The 19036-nt window shown below is 45.5% G+C and overlaps 1 protein-coding gene across 1 annotated transcript; it reads left to right on the top strand.

Annotated features, from left to right (window-relative positions):
• The first annotated feature begins 1517 nt into the window (after positions 1 to 1517).
• LOC124143546 (BTB/POZ domain-containing protein 6-like) lies at positions 1518 to 18451 on the top strand. Its single transcript, XM_046512545.2, has 3 exons — positions 1518 to 1910; positions 15766 to 16023; positions 16698 to 18451. The coding sequence occupies exons 1-3, from the start codon at positions 1846 to 1848 to the stop codon at positions 17740 to 17742; spliced, it is 1368 nt and encodes a 455-aa protein (XP_046368501.2). The 5' UTR covers positions 1518 to 1845; the 3' UTR covers positions 17743 to 18451.
• Positions 18452 to 19036: the final 585 nt, after the last annotated feature.

The following is a 19036-nucleotide window of genomic DNA, read 5'->3' as shown; positions in this document are numbered from 1 at the left end:
TACTTGGTCCCCATTATACATATCTACAAGATCTTGCTGACATACGCATACAGCTATCACTGCACTCCAAGGCACGGACATCATGCAATGATTGTCAACCTTAAACAACATTCATTTCTATGTGTGACACACACGTCTCCAGGCCAATGAAAATATTATACATGTTCTACCAATATCACAGGAAGGAAATATAACTCGTATTGTATCAACATTATTATTGTTGTTGTTACTGTAAGAATCTAGTATCCAATAAAACATCCACCTTAGGAAATTTAACACAGCATGCATTAACAAGTACAACAACGTGATAATGACAAACAGATGTTTGCCTCCTTGGGGAAATGTTGGCAAGTATTTCAAGAAGTCCTCAGATTTTAAGGCCAAGTTAGTATACTCTGGGATGAGTGAGTGAGTGTTACATTTATTGCTGCTTTGAACAGTTTTCAGTTATATCGAGTCGTGTCAGGAAGGTGATGCAGGTACATCAGGGATAGAAATTACAAGAACATCTATAATATTAATTAAACTGGTCCTGGCTAGCGGGCTACTGCTAACTGCCATCCCGGTACAGTGGTATGAATAAATGACATTGCGTAGTTCACAATCAACAAAGCAGTTTCTCTATCACAGTCAACCAACTTTAACTGGCCTTGAGTTTGACCAAGGAAGAGAGGTGTGACGTGATTGCGAAGAGCCAGCATCCCTGTACACGACAGCAGTGCCACGACGGAGCACGTGTAGAGGGGCCTTGTGATGATGACTGAAGCCTCCCCACACCATGATGCTTCCTCCTCCCCGCGGGATGACGTGGACCTTGAGTGGCTGCAGCTGTCTCCGTTGCTCTTGGCTGTCGGTCACGCAAATGTGTCACCCGGATGTAACGGTCCTGCACTGTAGTAGTGACCCTTGGCCGCCCAGATTGAGGCCGGTCTTGGACAATGCCTGCTTTGCGAACTTTCTGGTGATAGTAGTCACATTTCATCCAAAGTGCCTCGCCATCGCATTTCACATTAGTCTGGTCTGTAGTATCTCAATGGCATTGGGTATACAGTTCTTTTCACAAATTATTTTGTTCATTTCACAAACAAAGAAACCTGACGTGCGTTTCATTGGTGGTGAAGTTTATACTGCTGCTGCCAAATATTTCACTCATTGTGCCTTTTATGATTGTAAACTTATCAGATGTGTTTCGAAGTGTTTGATTGTTCATTGATCTTAAGCGGTTATTGCCTGATTTCACAATTTTTGTACAAATCGATTTCTGGGTAACTTTCGCGTTTCAACTTGGCACAGTGTAGATATTATAATAAACTACGTTTACTATTTTCTATGACTAGCTTTCAACTATGGGCCATAACAAAGTGAACTAGTCAATGTAGTACATTGTTTGAGTAGGTCATTGCAAGTGTATTTAATCTGTTGAGGTCGTTTGTACATTAGTGACAGCCAGTTGAACGTGATAGGGGTCGAAATGGACCAAGAAATGGACAAGAACGAGCACCGAGCAGTCATCAAGTTTTTAACTTTAGAGAAAAAGTACCCTCCAAGAAATTCATGACCGCATGTCACAAGTGTATGGGTTTAGTGACCCAGCTATTCCTCACAACATGTAAACAGTGAGTGTTCCATACAAATACTCGACAGATTGAAATAGAATAGTCACAGTGTCACACCCTAAAGGGGTCAGTAGAGTAGACAGGAGATGTAGTTAAGGCAAAGAAGTGTCCTATAAACACAACCCACAACTCCTCCCAAACACAGGAGAGACTGCTTCAGTGTTGACATGAAAGGAACTTACATTGAAGGCGTGGGCTCGACAGCCTTTGTCTTTCGGTGAGACTGTAGATGTCACGTGACGTCAACCAGGAAGCAAGACCGGGTAGTGTTGTCTCGAGGTGTTACACATACAGGTAAAGAAATCTGATGTACATTTACATCAACGATTGTATATTAATGAAGTGTTTGAAGAACATTTACATGCTTGTGTTCACCTAGTTGCAGCTCATTATGTCCACAGGGCCCTTAAGCCAGGTAGAACTGATGAACGCTGGTGTTTATAAATCGAAACTTGAAGTCCTAATGCCTGTCCATGGTTATCTCCCTTGGTGTTCGTCTTACAGCAACAACGGAGCTCTGTTTTGATTACACACAACCATGTGTTTCCATAGTAACGTTATATATTGTTTTAAAAATAACTATGCATTCAACAACTATTACATGTACACGTGTGCACAGTCTGGCCTTAGGGCAGCAATAAAAGCAAAGGAATTGACTAGCTCAGCCAGCTCCTTTTCCGAGTTCCGGAAGCTAAAAAAACCCTTCCCCCTCCCTAATCCCCCCCCCCCCCAGCCCACAGCATCTTAGTGTTGATGGAGTGAGTGAGTGATATCTTACTGTTGGTGGAGTGAGTGAGTGACATCTTAGTGTTGGTGGAGTGGGTGAGTGACCTCTTAGTGTGGGTGGAGTGAGTGCGTGACATTTTAGTGTAGGTGGGGTGAGTGAGTGACATCTTAGTGTGGGTGGAGTGCATGACATCTTAGTGTGGGTGGAAAGAGTGCGTGACATCTTAGTGTTGGTGGAGTGAGTGGGTGACATCTTAGTGTTGGTGGAGTGAGTGGTGACATCTTAGTGTTGGTGGAGTGAGTCACATCTTAGTGTGGGTGGAGTGAGTGCGTGACAGCTTAGTGTTGGTGGAGTGAGTGCGTGACATCTTAGTGTTGGTTGAGTGAGTGGCACCTTAGTGTGGGTGGAGTGAGTCCATGACATCATAGTGTTGGTGGAGTGAGTGACATCTTAGTGTTGGTGGAGTGCGTGACATCTTAGTGTTGGTGGAGTCAGTGAATGGTATTTAAGTTTGGGTGGAGTGTGTCTGTGACACCTTAGTGTTGGTGGAGTGAGTGAGTGACACCTTAGTGTGGGTGGTGTGAGTGACATCATAGTGTGGGTGGAGTGAGTGCGTGACATGTTAGTGTGGGTGGAGTGAGTTAGTGACATCTTAGTGTTGGTGGAGTGAGTGACATCTTACTGCTGGTGGAGTATGTGAGTGACATATTAGTGTGTGTGGAGTGAGTGCGTGACATCTTAGTGTGGGTGGAGTGAGTGAGTGAAATCTTAGTGTGGGTGGAGTGAATGCGTGACATTTTAGTATAGGTGGGGTGAGTGAGTGACATCTTAGTGTGGGTGGAGTAAGTGACATCTTAGTGTGGGTGGAAAGAGTGCGTGACATCTTAGTTTGTGTGGATTGAGTGAGTGACATCTTAGTGTAGATTGAATGAGTGAGTGACAACTAAGTATGTGTGCAGTGAGTGCATGACATCATAGGGTTGGTGGAGTGAGTGACATCTTACTGTTGGTGGAGTGCGTGACAGTTTAGCGTTGGTGGTGTAAGTGCGTAAGATCTTAGTGTGGTTGGAGTCAGTGAGTGGTATTTACATTTGGGTGGAGTGAGTGGGTGACACCTTAGTGTGGGTCGTGTGAGTGACATCTTCGTGTGGATGGAGTGAGCGACATGTTAGTGTGGTTGGAGTGAGTCAGTGACATCTTAGTGTTGGTGGAATGAGTGACACTTAGTGTTGGTGGAGTGATTGAGTGACATCTTAGTGTTGGTGGAGTGCGTGATATCTTACTGTTGGTGGAGTGAGTGAGTGACATCTTAGTGTTGGTGGAGTGAGTGCGTGACATCTTAGTGTGGGTGGAGTGAGTGCGTGACATCTTAATGGGGATGGAGGGAGTTCGTGACATCTTAGTGTTGGTGGAGTTAGTAAGTGACATCTTAGTGTTGGTGGAGTGAGTGATATCTTACTGTTGGTGGAGTGAGTGAGTGAAATCTTAGTGGGGATGGAGTGAGTGTGTGACATCTTAGTTGGGGTGGAATGAGTGCGTGACATCTTAGTGTGGGTGGAGTGAGTGCGTGACATTTTAGTGTAGGTGGGGTGAGTGCGTGACATCTTAGTGGCGGTGGAGTGAGTGCGTGACATTTTAGTGTGGGTGGAGTGAGTGCGTGACATTTTGTGTAGGTGGGGTGAGTGAGTGACATCTTAGTGTGGGTGGAGTAGGTGACATCTTAGTGTTGGTGGAGTGAGTGACATCTTAGTGTGGGTGGAGCGAGTGCGTGACAGGTTAGTGTTGGTGGAGTGAGTGGGTGACATCTTAGTGTTGGTGGAGTGCGTGACATCTTAGTGTTGGTGGTTTGAGTGCGTAATATCTTAGTGTGGGTGGAGTCAGTGAATGGTATTTATGTTTGGGTGGAGTGAGGTGGTGACACCTTAGTGTTAGTGGAGTGAATGCGTGACACCTTAGTGTGAGTGGTGTGAGTGACATTTTAGTGTGGGTGGAGTGAGTGAGTGACATGTTAGTGTGGGTGGAGTCAGTGAGTGACATCTTAGTGTTGGTGGAGTGAGTGACATCTTACTGCTGGTGGAGTGAGTGAGTGACATATTAGTGTGGGTGGAGTGAGTGCGTGACATCTTAGTGTGGGTGGAGTGAGTGGGTGACATCTTAGTGTTGGTGGAGTGAGTGACATCTTAGTGCTGGTGGAGTGAGTGAGTGACATCTTAGTGTGGGTGTAGTGAGTGAGTAACATCTTAGTGTGTGTGGAGTGAGTGAGTTACATCTTAGTGTGGATGGAGTGAGTGCGTGACATCTTAATGTGGGTGGAGTGAGTGCGTGACATTTTAGTATAGGTGGGGTGAGTGAGTGACATCTTAGTGTGGGTGGAGTAGGTGACATCTTAGTATGGCTGGAAAGAGTGCGTGACATCTTAGTGTAGGTGGAGTGAGTGGGTGACATCTTAGTGTTGGTGGAGTGAGTCACATCTTAGTGTGGGTGGAGTGAGTGCGTGACAGGTTAGTGTTGGTGGAGTGAGTGGGTGACATATTAGTGTTGGTTTGAGTGCGTGACATCTTAGTGTTGGTGGTTTGAGTGCGTAATATCTTAGTGTGGGTGGAGTCAGTGAATGGTATTTAAGTTTGGGTGGAGTGAGGTGGTGACACCTTAGTGTTAGTGGAGTGAATGCGTAACACCTTAGTGTGTGTGGTGTGAGTGACATCTTAGTGTGGCTGGAGTGAGTGAGTGACATGTTAGTGTGGGTGGAGTGAGTGAGTGACATCTTAGTGTTGGTGGAGTGAGTGACATCTTACTGCTGGTGGAGTGAGTGAGTGACATATAAGAGTGGGTGGAGTGAGTGGGTAACATCTTAGTGTTAGTGGATTGAGTGACATCTTACTGCTGGTGGAGTGCGTGACATCTTACTGCTGTTAGAGTGAGTGAGTGACATCTTAGTGTGTGTGGAGTGAGTACGTGACATCTTAGTGTGGGTGGAGTGAGTGAGTGACATCTTAGTGTGGATGGAGTGAGTGCGTGACATCTTAGTGTGGGTGGAGTGAGTGCGTGACATTTTAGTATAGGTGGGGTGAGTGAGTGACATCTTCGTGTGGATTGAATGAGTGAGTGACAACTAAGTATGTGTGGAGTGAGTGCATGACATCTGGTGTTGGTGGAGTGAGTGAGATCTTACTGTTGGTGGAGTGCGTGACATTTTAGTGGTGGTGGTGTGAGTGCGTAAGATCTTAGTGTGGTTGGAGTCAGTGAGTGGTATTTACATTTGGGTGGAGTGAGTGGGTGACACATTAGTGTTGGTCGTGTGAGTGACATCTAAGTGTGGATGGAGTGAGTGACATGTTAGTGTCGTTGGATTGATTGAGTGACATCTTAGTGTTGGTGGAGTGCGTGATATCTTACTGTTGGTGGAGTGAGTGCGTGACATCTTAGTGTTGGTGGAGTGAGTGCGTGACATCTTAGTGTGGGTGGATTGAGTGCGTGACATTTTAGTGTATCTGGGGTGAGTGAGTGACATCTTAGTGTTGGTGGAGTTCGTGACATATTAGCGTGGGTGGAAAGAGTGAGTGACATATTTGTGTGAGTAGAGTGAGTGAGTGGCATCTTAGTGTGGATGGAGTGAGTGAGTGGCATCTTAGTGCGGATGGTGTGAGTGAGTGGCCTCTTAGTGTTGGTGGGGTAAGTGACAACTTACTGTTGGTGGAGTGAGTGCGTGACAGTTTAGTGTTGGTTGAGTGAGTGGCACCTTAGTGTGGGTGGAGTGAGTCCATGACATCATAGTGTTGGTGGAGTGAGTGACATCTTAGTGTTGGTGGAGTGCGTGACATCTTAGTGTTGGTGGAGTCAGTGAATGGTATTTAAGTTTGGGTGGAGTGTGTCTGTGACACCTTAGTGTTAGTGGAGTGAATGCGTAACACCTTAGTGTGTGTGGTGTGAGTGACATCTTAGTGTGGCTGGAGTGAGTGAGTGACATGTTAGTGTGGGTGGAGTGAGTGAGTGACATCTTAGTGTTGGTGGAGTGAGTGACATCTTACTGCTGGTGGAGTGAGTGAGTGACATATAAGAGTGGGTGGAGTGAGTGGGTAACATCTTAGTGTTAGTGGATTGAGTGACATCTTACTGCTGGTGGAGTGCGTGACATCTTACTGCTGTAAGAGTGAGTGAGTGACATCTTAGTGTGTGTGGAGTGAGTGCGTGACATCTTAGTGTGGGTGGAGTGAGTGAGTGACATCTTAGTGTGGATGGAGTGAGTGCGTGACATCTTAGTGTGGGTGGAGTGAGTGCGTGACATTTTAGTATAGGTGGGGTGAGTGAGTGACATCTTAGTGTGGATTGAATGAGTGAGTGACAACTAAGTATGTGTGGAGTGAGTGCATGACATCTGGTGTTGGTGGAGTGAGTGACATCTTACTGTTGGTGGAGTGCGTGACAGTTTAGCGTTGGTGGTGTAAGTGCGTAAGATCTTAGTGTGGTTGGAGTCAGTGAGTGGTATTTACATTTGGGTGGAGTGAGTGGGTGACACATTAGTGTTGGTCGTGTGAGTGACATCTTCGTGTGGATGGAGTGAGTGACATGTTAGTGTCGTTGGAGTGATTGAGTGACATCTTAGTGTTGGTGGAGTGCGTGATATCTTACTGTTGGTGGAGTGAGTGCGTGACATCTTAGTGTTGGTGGAGTGAGTGCGTGACATCTTAGTGTGGGTGGATTGAGTGCGTGACATTTTAGTGTGTCTGGGGTGAGTGAGTGACATCTTAGTGTTGGTGGAGTTCGTGACATATGAGGGTGGGTGGAAAGAGTGAGTGACATATTTGTGTGAGTAGAGTGAGTGAGTGGCATCTTAGTGTGGATGGAGTGAGTGAGTGGCATCTTAGTGCGGATGGTGTGAGTGAGTGGCCTCTTAGTGTTGGTGGGGTAAGTGACAACTTACTGTTGGTGGAGTGAGTGCGTGACAGTTTAGTGTTGGTTGAGTGAGTGGCACCTTAGTGTGGGTGGAGTGAGTCCATGACATCATAGTGTTGGTGGAGTGAGTGACATCTTAGTGTTGGTGGAGTGCGTGACATCTTAGTGTTGGTGGAGTCAGTGAATGGTATTTAAGTTTGGGTGGAGTGTGTCTGTGACACCTTAGTGTTAGTGGAGTGAATGCGTAACACCTTAGTGTGTGTGGTGTGAGTGACATCTTAGTGTGGCTGGAGTGAGTGAGTGACATGTTAGTGTGGGTGGAGTGAGTGAGTGACATCTTAGTGTTGGTGGAGTGAGTGACATCTTACTGCTGGTGGAGTGAGTGAGTGACATATAAGAGTGGGTGGAGTGAGTGGGTAACATCTTAGTGTTAGTGGATTGAGTGACATCTTACTGCTGGTGGAGTGCGTGACATCTTACTGCTGTAAGAGTGAGTGGGTGACATCTTAGTGTGTGTGGAGTGAGTGCGTGACATCTTAGTGTGGGTGGAGTGAGTGAGTGACATCTTAGTGTGGATGGAGTGAGTGCGTGACATCTTAGTGTGGGTGGAGTGAGTGCGTGACATTTTAGTATAGGTGGGGTGAGTGAGTGACATCTTAGTGTGGATTGAATGAGTGAGTGACAACTAAGTATGTGTGGAGTGAGTGCATGACATCTGGTGTTGGTGGAGTGAGTGAGATCTTACTGTTGGTGGAGTGCGTGACATTTTAGTGGTGGTGGTGTGAGTGCGTAAGATCTTAGTGTGGTTGGAGTCAGTGAGTGGTATTTACATTTGGGTGGAGTGAGTGGGTTACACATTAGTGTTGGTCGTGTGAGTGACATCTTCGTGTAGATGGAGTGAGTGACATGTTAGTGTCGTTGGAGTGATTGAGTGACATCTTAGTGTTGGTGGAGTGCGTGATATCTTACTGTTGGTGGAGTGAGTGCGTGACATCTTAGTGTTGGTGGAGTGAGTGCGTGACATCTTAGTGTGGGTGGATTGAGTGCGTGACATTTTAGTGTATCTGGGGTGAGTGAGTGACATCTTAGTGTTGGTGGAGTTCGTGACATATTAGTGTGGGTGGAAAGAGTGAGTGACATATTTGTGTGAGTAGAGTGAGTGAGTGGCATCTTAGTGTGGATGGAGTGAGTGAGTGGCATCTTAGTGCGGATGGTGTGAGTGAGTGGCCTCTTAGTGTTGGTGGGGTAAGTGACAGCTTACTGTTGGTGGAGTGAGTGCGTGACAGTTTAGTGTGTGTGGTGTGAGTGAGTGATATCTTTGTGTGGATGGAGTGAGTGGCCTCTCAGTGTTGGTGGGGTGAGTGAGTAACATGTTAGTGTGGGTGAAGTGAGTGACATCTTAGTGTGTGTGGAAAGAATGAGTGACATCTTAGTGTGGGTAGAGTGAGTGACATCTTACTGTTGGTGGAGTGAGTGCGTGACATCTTAGTGTGCGTGGAGTGAGTGACATCTTAGTGTGGGGAGTGAGTGACATCTTAGTGTAGATGAAAAGAGTGAGTGACATCTTAGTGTTGGTAGATTGAGTGAGTGACATCTTAGTGTTGGTGGAGTTAGTGAGTAAAATCTTAGTGTGGATGGAGTGAGTGAGTGGCATCTTAGTGTTAGTGGGGTAAGTGATATCATACTGTTGGTGGAGTGTGTGCGTGTCATGTTAGTGGGTGTGGATTGAGTGAGTGACATCTTAGTGTGGGTGGAGTGAGTGCGTGACATCTTAGTGTCGGTGGAGTGAGTGAGTGACATCTTAGTCTTCGTGGAGTTAGTGACATCTTAGTGTTGGTGGAGTGAGTGCGTGACATCTTAGTGTTCGTGGAGTTAGCGACATCTGAGTGCTGGTGGAGTGCGTGACATCTTCCTGTTGGTGGAGTGAGTGAGTGGCATTTTAGTGTTAGTGGAGTGAGTGATATCTTAGTGTGCATGGAGTGAGTGAGTGAAATCTTAGTGTGGGTGGAAAGAGTGAGTGACCCCTTAGTGTTGATGGAGTGAGTGGGTGAGATCTTTTTGTTTGTGGAGTGAGTGAGTGACACCTTAGTGTTGGTGGAGTGAGTGAGTGACGTCTTAGTGTTGAGGGAGTGCGTGACATCTTAGTGTGGGTGGAGTGAGAGAGTGACACCTTAGTGTTGGTGGAGTGTGTTAGTGACATCTTAGTGTTCGTGGAGTGAGTGAGTAACATCCTAGTGTTGGTTGAGTGAGTGAGTGACATCTTAGTGTTGGTGGAGTGAGTGACATCTTAGTGTTCGTGGAGTGAGTTAGTGACATCCTAGTGTTTGCTGGGTGAGTGAGTGACAACTTAGTGTTGATGGAGTGAGTGAGTGACACGTTAGTGTTGATGGAGTAAGTGATATCTTGGTGTGGATGGAGTGAGTGAGTGACCTTTTATTGTTGGTGGAGTGAGTGTGTGACATCTCAATGTTGATGGGTTGAGTGCGTGACAATTTAGTGTGGGCGGAGTGAATGAGTGACATCCTAGTGTTGGTAGAGTGAGTGACATCTAAATGTTGGTGGAGTAAGTGCGTGACATCTAAGTGTGGTAAGAGTGAGTGTTATCTTAGTGTGGATGGAGTGAGTGCGTGACATCTTAGTGTTGATGGAGTGAGTGCGTGACATCTTAGTGTGGTTGGAGCGAGTGAGTGACATCTTAGTGTTTGTGGATTGAGTGCGTGACATCTTAGTGTTGGTGTAGTGAGTGAGTGACATCTGAGTGTGGGTGGAGTGAGTGAGTGACATCTTAGTGTGGGTGGAGTGAGTGCGTGACATTTTAATGTTGGTGGAGTGAGTGAGTGACATCTTAGTGTGGATGGAGTGAGTGAGTGACATCTTAGTGTGGATGGAGTGAGTGAGTGACACCTTAGTGTTAGTGGGGTGAGTGATATCATACTGTTTTGATGGAGTGTGTGCGTGTCATTTTAGTGTTGGTGGAGTGAGTGAGTGACATCTTAGTGTTGGTGGAGTGCTTGTATGACATCTTAGTGTGGGTGGAGTGAGTGCGTGACATTTAATGTGGGTGGAGTGAGTGCGTGACATCTTAGTGTTGGAGGAGTGAGTGAGTGAGTGACATCTTAGTGTTGGTGGAGTAAGTGACATCTTAATGTTGGTGGAGTGAGTGGGATACATCTTAGTGTTGGTTGAGTGAATGAGTGACATCTTAGTGCTGGTGGAGTGCGTGACATCTTCCTGTTGGTAGAGTGAGTGAGTGGCATTTTAGTGTTAGTGAAGTGAGTGATATCTTAGTGTGCATGGAGTGAGTGAGTGACATCTTAGTGTGGGTGGAAAGAGTGAGTGACATCTTAGTGTTGATGGAGTGTGTGAGTGACACCTTAGTGTTGGTGGAGTGAGTGAGTGGCACCTTAGGGTTGATGGAGTGAGTGGGTGAGATCTTAGTGTTGGTGGAGTGAGTGAGTGACATCTTGGGGTTGATGGAGTGCGTGACATCTTAGTGTGGATGGAGTGAGTGAGTGACATCTTAGTGTGGGTGGAAAGAGTGAGTGACATCTTAGTGTGAGTAGAGTGAGTGAGTGTCATCTTAGTGTTGGTCTAGTCAGTAAGTGACATCTAAGTGTTGGTGGAGTGAGTTCGTGACATCTTCGTGTGGTAAGAGTGAGTGTTATCTTAGTGTGGATGGAGTGAGTGCGTGACATCTTAGTGTTGGTGGAGTGAGTGCGTGACATAATAGTGTGGTTGGAGTGAGTGAGTGACATCTTAGTGTTTGTGGAGTGAGTGCGTGACATCTTAGTGTTGGTGTAGTGAGTGAGTGACATCTGAGAGTGAGTGGAATGAGTAAGTGACAACTTAGTGTGGTTGGAGTGAGTGCGTGACATTTTAGTGTTGGTGGAGTGAGTGAGTGACATCTTAGTGTGGATGGAGTGAGTGAGTGACATCTTAGTGTGGATGGATTGAGTGAGTGACACCTTAGTGTTAGTGGGGTGAGTGATATCATACTCTTGGTGGAGTGTGTGCGTGTCATTTTAGTGTTGGTGGAGTGAGTGAGTGACATCTTAGTGTTGGTGGAGTGAGTGAGTGACATCTTAGTGTGGGTGGAGTGAGTGCGTGACATTTAATGTTGGTGGAGTGAGTGCGTGACATCTTAGTGTTGGTGGAGTGAGTGAGTGACATCTTAGTGTTGTTGGAGTGAGTGACATCTTAGTGTTGGTGGAGTGAGTGCGTGACATCTTAGTGTGGGTGGAGTGAGTGGGATACATCTTAGTGTTGGTGGAGTGAGTGAGTGACATCTTAGTGCAGGTGGAGTGCGTGACATATTCCTGTTGGTAGAGTGAGTGAGTGGCATTTTAGTGTTAGTGGAGTTAGTGATATCTTAGTGTGCATGGAGTGAGTGAGTGACATCTTTGTGTGGGTGGAAAGAGTGAGTGACATATTAGTGTTGATGGAGTGTGTGAGTGACACCTTAGTGTTGGTGGAGTGAGTGAGTGACACCTTAGTGTTGATGGAGTGAGTGAGTGACATCTTAGTGTGGATGGAATGAGTGAGTGAGTGACACCTTAGTGTTAGTGGGGTGAGTGATATCATACTGTTGGTGGAGTGTGTGCGTGTCATTTTAGTGTTGGTGGAGTGAGTGAGTGACATCTTAGTGTTGGTGGAGTGAGTGCGTGACATCTTAGTGTGGGTGGAGTGAGTGCGTGACATTTAATGTGGGTGGAGTGAGTGCGTGACATCTTAGTGTTGGTGGAGTGAGTGAGTGAGTGACATCTTAGTGTTGGTGGAGTGAGTGACATCTTAGTGTTGGTGGAGTGAGGGCGTGACATCTTAGTGTGGGTGGAGTGAGTGGGATACATCTTAGTGTTGGTGGAGTGAGTGAGTGACATCTGAGTGCTGGTGGAGTGCGTGACATCTTCCTGTTGGTAGAGTGAGTGAGTGGCATTTTAGTGTTAGTGGAGTGAGTGATATCTTAGTGTGCATGGAGTGAGTGAGTGACATCTTAGTGTGTGTGGAAAGAGTGAGTGACATCTTAGTGTTGATGGAGTGTGTGAGTGACACTTTAGTGTTGGTGGAGTGAGTGAGTGACACCTTAGTGTTGATGGAGTGAGTGGGTGAGATCTTTGTGTTGGTGGAGTGAGTGAGTGACATCTTAGGGTTGATGGAGTGCGTGACATCTTAGTGTGGTTGGAGTGAGTGAGTGACATTTTAGTGTAGGTGGAGTGAGTGAGTGACATCTTAGTGTTGATGGAGTGCGTGACATCTTAGTGTGGGTGGAGTGAGTGAGTGACATCTTAGTGTTCGTGGAGTGAGTTAGTGACATCCTAGTGTTGGTTGAGTGAGTGAGTGACATCTTAGTGTTGGTGGAGTGAGTGCGTGACATCTTAGTGTTGCTGCAGTGAGTGAGTGACATCTTAGTGTTGGTGGAGTGAGTGCGTGACATCTTAGTGTGGGTGGAGTGAGTGCGTGACATTTAATGTGGGTGGAGTGAGTGCGTGACATCTTAGTGTTGGTGGAGAGAGTGAGTGAGTGACATCTTGGTGTTGTTGGAGTGAGTGAGTGGCATTTTAGTGTTAGTGGAGTGAGTGATATCTTAGTGTGCATGGTGTGAGTGAGTGACATCTTAGTGTGGGTGGAAAGAGTGAGTGACATCTTAGTGTTGATGGAGTGTGTGAGTGACACCTTAGTGTTGGTGGAGTGAGTGAGTGACACCTTAGTGTAGATGGAGTGAGTGATTGACATCTTAGGGTTGATTGAGTGGGTGACATCTTAGTGTGGGTGGAGTGAGTGAGTGACATTTTAGTGTGGGTGGAGTGAGTGAGTGAGTGACATTTTAGTGTTGGTGGAGTGAGTGAGTGACATCTTAGTGTTGATGTAGTGCGTGACATCTTAGTGTGGGTGGAGTGAGGGAGTGACATCTTAGTGTTCGTGGAGTGAGTGAGTGACATCCTAGTGTTGGTTGAGTGAGTGAGTGACATCTTAGTGTTGGTGGAGTGAGTGACATCTTAGTGTGGATGGAGTGAGTGATATGTTAGTGTGGATGGAGTGAGTGAGTGACCTTTTATTGTTGGTGGAGTGAGTGTGTGACATCTTAGTGTTGATGGGGTGAGTGCGTGACATTTTAGTGTGGGTGGAGTGAATGAGTGACATCTAAGTGTTTTTGGAGTGAGTGCGTGACATCTTAATGTGGTAAGAGTGAGTGCTATCTTAGTGTGGATGGAGTGAGTGCGTGACATCGTAGTGTGGTTGGAGTGAGTGAGTGACATCTTAGTGTTTGTGGAGTGAGTGCGTGACATCTCAGTGTGTGAGGACTGAGTGAGTGACATCTTTGTGTGGATGGAGTGAGTGACATCTTAGTGTGTGAGGACTGAGTGAGTGACATCTTCGTGTGGATGGAGTGAGTGACATGTTAGTGTTGGTGGAGTGAGTGAGTGACATCTTAGTGTTGATGGAGTGCGTGACATCTTAGTGTGGGTGGAGTGAGTGAGTGACATATTAGTGTTCGTGGAGTGAGTGAGTGACATCTTAGTGTTGGTTGAGTGAGTGTGTGACATCTTAGTGTTGATGGGGTGAGTGCGTGACATTTTAGTGTGGGTGGAGTGAATGAGTGACATCTTAGTGTTGGTGGAGTGAGTGCGTGACATCTTAATGTGGTAAGAGTGAGTGTTATCTTAGTGTGGATGGAGTGAGTGCGTGACATCTTAGTGTTGGTGGAGTGAGTGCGTGACATCGTAGTGTGGTTGGAGTGAGTGAGTGACATCTTAGTGTTTGTGGAGTGTGTGCGTGACATCTCAGTGTGTGAGGACTGAGTGAGTGACATCTTTGTGTGGATGGAGTGAGTGACACCTTAGTGTGTGAGGACTGAGTGAGTGACATCTCAGTGTTGGTGGAGTCAGTGCGAGTGTTGGCGGAGTGAGTGATATCTTACTGTTGGTGGAGTGAGTGAAATCTTAGTGTGGGTCGGCTGAGTGGATGACACCTTAGCGTGGATGGAGTGAGTGAATGACATCTTAGTGTGGATAGAGTGAGTGAGTGACATCTTCGTGATGGTGGAGTGAGTGAGTGACATTTTAGTGTGGATGGAGTGAGTGAGTGACATCTTAGGGTTGATTGAGTGCGTGACATCTTAGTGTGGGTGGAGTGAGTGAGTGACATTTTAGTGTTGGTGGAGTGAGTGAGTGACATCTTAGTGTTGATGGAGTGCGTGACATCTTAGTGTGGGTGGAGTGAGTGAGTGACATATTAGTGTTCGTGGAGTGAGTGAGTGACATCCTAGTGTTGGTTGAGTGAGTGTGTGACATCTTAGTGTTGATGGGGTGAGTGCGTGACATTTTAGTGTGGGTGGAGTGAATGAGTGACATCTTCGTGTGGGTGGAGTGAGTGCGTGACATTTTAGTGTGGATGGAGTGAGTGAGTGACATCTTAGGGTTGATGGAGTGCGTGACATCTTAGTGTGGGTGGAGTGAGTGAGTGACATTTTAGTGTTGGTGGAGTGAGTGAGTGACATCTTAGTGTTGATGGAGTGCGTGACATCTTAGTGTGGGTGGAGTGAGTGAGTGACATCTTAGTGTTCGTGGAGTGAGTGAGTGACATCCTAGTGTTGATTGAGTGAGTGAGTGACATCTTAGTGTTGGTGGAGTGAGTGACATCTTAGTGTGGGTGGAGTGAGTTAGTGACATCCTAGTGTTTGTTGAGTGAGTGAGTGACATCTTAGTGTGGATGGAGTGAGTGAGTGACACCTTAGTGTGGATGGAGTGAGTGATATCTTAGTGTGGATGGAGTGAGTGAGTGACCTTTTATTGTTGGTGGAGTGAGTGTGTGACATCTTAGTGTTGATGGGTTGAGTGCGTGACATTTTAGTGTGGGTGGAGTGAATGAGTGACATCTTAGTGTGGTAAGAGTGAGTGTTATCTTAGTGTGGATGGAGTGAGTGCGTGATATCTTAGTGTTGGTGGAGTGAGTGCGTGACATCTTAGTGTGGTTGGAGTGAGTGAGTGACATCTTAGTGTTTGTGGAGTGAGTCCGTGACATCTTAGTGTTGGTGTAGTGAGTGAGTGACATCTGAGTGTGGGTGGAGTGAGTGAGTGACATCTTAGTGTGGGTGGAGTGAGTGCGTGACATTTTAGTGTTGGTAAGGTGAGTGAGTGACATCTTAGTGTGGATGGAGTGAGTGAGTGACATCTTAGTGTGGATGGAGTGAGTGAGTGAGTGAGTGAGTGACACCTTAGTGTGGGTGGAGTGAGTGAGTGACATCCTATTGTTGGTGGAGTGAGTGCCTGACATCTTAGTGTTGGTGGAGTGAGTGCGTGACATCTTATTGTGGGATTAGAAGCCCGATGTGGATTGGTTTCCGTGTTTGTGAAATCTAAGTGTATGATGCTGTCAAACCAAGGATCGTGATCAAGACGAATCCGGGATCAGAGCCTGCTATCACCACATCCTGGTCCATATTGCGACTCCCCTCATTTGGCCACCAATATAAAGGTTTGAAGAAATCGAAAACGTTTTCAGTTAAATTAATAAAAACAATTGTTTGTTCAGACACATCATGGCAACTGATATTGACAATTGGCAAAGTGGGAAGTCCTTCCCGGAAACCAACCTGCACATGTTGGACAGTTTGTTGTTGGCTGATGTGACCTTCCTCGTTGGAGATCAAAGGGAGACAATCCAGGCTCACAAATTCATTTTAGTCAGCCGTAGCGTGGTGTTTCACGCGATGTTCTGTGGATCGATCCCCGAGACGGGCCAAGTAGTGATTCCTGATATTCAGACAGACAACTTCAAGACCTTTCTAAGGTTAGTTGAGATGTTTTATTGGTATATTTCGAACTATCTGGCAGAAGTATAACAGAAGATAACAGAAGGTACAAAGAGAACAAGTTGCTGACAAGCCATAATCTCGAGAACCCACAATGTGACATAACAGCATATTACCATATCTTGAGCTGTTTTGTAAGCAACTAAAACAAGAGACAAATGATTTACACAACCCTAATTAATCTCAAATGAAAGCAGAGTTCATTGTAGAATACCAACTGTATATTGATGGTTTCTCGTGTTTTGTAATGCAAGCCTCGGTGTTTTCCCACTTGTATCAACTCGTGTTGATATATTTGATATCAAAAGACACATGGGTGAGATTCTCTATTTATCACCCAAAACTGATTTCCATAAGAGATATTTGTATGTGAGATCAATGAAATTGTAACAATGCTTTGCGGCCAGTGTGATGTCATCGGTTACCATGACATCACAATCAAATGACATCACTAATCCCACTGCCACTGAAACTGTGGCTGTATTATTTACATCCACGACACTTGGTGTTACTATTCAGAAAGTTTAGCTAAATAATGATTTTTGATGATTAATAGAATCCCACCCTTGTGTCTCAGCAAGCCTGAGTTGATACATTTGATATCCAACTCACCCGGGTGAGACAGTACATAACATTAACATTTCATCACCAGGTACCTCTACACGGGGGAAGTCGCGTTAACTCCTGACACTGTCCTTAGTCTGATGTACGCTGCTAGGAAATACAACGTCCCTGGACTGGAAACGCAATGTGAGGAGTACTGCTTACAATCTCTGTCGCCTAGCAACGCATGTGTATTCCTACAACAAGCAGTCCTGTTTGATAAAGAAGACCTCAAGGACAGAGCTCTTCTGGTAATTAAATCCAGTGCGGAGGTGACTATTGCTAGCGAGGGATTCTGTGAGCTAAGCAAGGAATGTCTAAAGCTGATCCTAAAGGCAGATGACATGAGAGTTGACGAGATTTGCATCTTCCGATCTGTGATGTCTTGGGCGGAAGCTGAATGTCGACGTCAGGGAAGGGAGGTAACTCCAGATGAGAAAAGGGAAGTGTTGGGACAGTGTTTGTTTCTCATTCGTTTTCCATTTATTTCAATGATGGAATTTTCCACAACTGTCTGCTATGAGGGTATTTTAAGTGATGCCCATGCCTTGATGTTATTAAGAAAATACGCCATAAGCGACCTGGATATACGGCCGTTCTGTGACATATCTCGGAAATCTCCTGTCTATAACTTGTCTCGCCTACCTCCTGACCAAAACGACCTCGAGACAAAGTATTCTTACCTAAATACAAATGATGCGTGGTATATATCCTGTGATGCCAGTGTTCAACTGACCGGACTGAGTGTGTACGCTGGGAAGGTGGCGGACAAGGAGTCTGTAGACATAGTTGTTACTGACAGTGATAACACAACCCTGCTGAAGCACGACCAGGACCTGGATGTGACAGAGGGACAACTCTCAGATGTGGTGATGTTTACTTCGCCTCTGTCTGTCAGCAAAGGAAAGAAGATAAAAATCAAAGTCATCAGGTTCCGCGATTCAGTTCATAATTATGCATGTAAAATGAACAATCAGCGAGTAATAAGGCATGAAGCATCTGGTGTTGTGTGGACACAGGAGCTCTGTGGGGAAAGTGATTCTGACAACAGCCTTGAATATGGATTCCTTACTGGGATTTTCTACGAATTGTAGTGTGTTTATCTTTTACCCTGATCCGTATTAACAAATTCAGATGACCCAGGGACACCTCTCCTTCCAACTCCTCCATCTCTGTACGACAGTGGGGCGGTGGGGAAGCCAAGTGGTTAATGCGTTCGCTCGTCACGCCGAAGACCCGGGTCCGATTCCCCACATGGGCACAATGTGTGAAGTCCTGGTAAATTCTGATGTGCCCTTGCGATCAATCCGGTGATGGTAGACACATGACATCCAAAGTGCCTCGACATCGCATATGACGTTCATCCGGCCTGTGGCATCCCAATGGCAACGCCTCTCTGGAGTTCAGTTAATTGAACTATTTATCCTGTCCTTTTTCAAAGTCGAGTGTGAAATGCTTACTTCTTTTTTTATATAGTGGCTTATAAAGGATGGACAAGGGGGAAAATGCACAGTATATCTGCATGTGTAAAAAAAACCCAATTATATATACATTTCCATTCGGCTTTCACAAAAAAACTTAACTTGTGTTTCTTTTGCAGTTATGTATATATTGCCTTTGTTTTGCCTTTTATCAACTTAATCATGTGTGTTTCGATGTAATTTGATTGTTCATTGGTGTTGTGTGGTTATTTCCTGATTTCATTCTTTCTGTACAAACTGATTTCTGGGTTAACCTTCGCGTTTCAACTTGGGAATTAAAACGTAACGGTGTAGATATTATAATAAACTACTTTTACTATTTTCTATGTGTTTCATTAATCTTTGAAAAGAAGTACAATCCACCATTGCCAAATATAATGTCTTACATCTTGTGCAATACATATATACATACGCACGCACGCGCGCGCCAACAGACACACGCGCACACAGATTATCAAAGTTGTTTGCTTTGGCAGCTATAAAGCACAGGATGGCCATCATAAGCAGATGTTTGATATCTAAATTTCAACATAAACCAGCCACGCACCATGAACACAGGCTTCATTAACTCTTAGAAGGAGAATTTACAAAGTATACTTATAAAAAATACATAAAACGAATTTGATAATCTTTTGTAACTGCTCCATTGCAATGATAATTACCCTTTCAGGTCCATCCTCTGAATCTTTCCATCGTATGATCTGTCTAAGTCTGTGCGACCGTCACGAGAAACATCAGTTGTTCTTGTACGTCCTCTTCATCTGTTCAGCGATATCAAAGAAATGACTTGTATTTTCTGCTCATATCGACAGTTGAAACAAGGAAATTTGGCCAAGTTTAGATGTATTGATGAGCTGGTGTAGTTCAATAACGATCAAGTAGCCAATTCCCTTCCAAATATTTATCC

The sequence above is a fragment of the Haliotis rufescens genome, unplaced genomic scaffold (genome assembly GCF_023055435.1).
Source record: "Haliotis rufescens isolate VD_foot unplaced genomic scaffold, xgHalRufe1.0.p SCAF_8, whole genome shotgun sequence".
NCBI classification, from domain to species: Eukaryota; Metazoa; Mollusca; class Gastropoda; order Lepetellida; family Haliotidae; genus Haliotis; species Haliotis rufescens.
The sequence above is the reverse complement of the archived record's forward strand: the minus strand, read 5'-3'. Positions and strand labels throughout refer to the sequence as shown.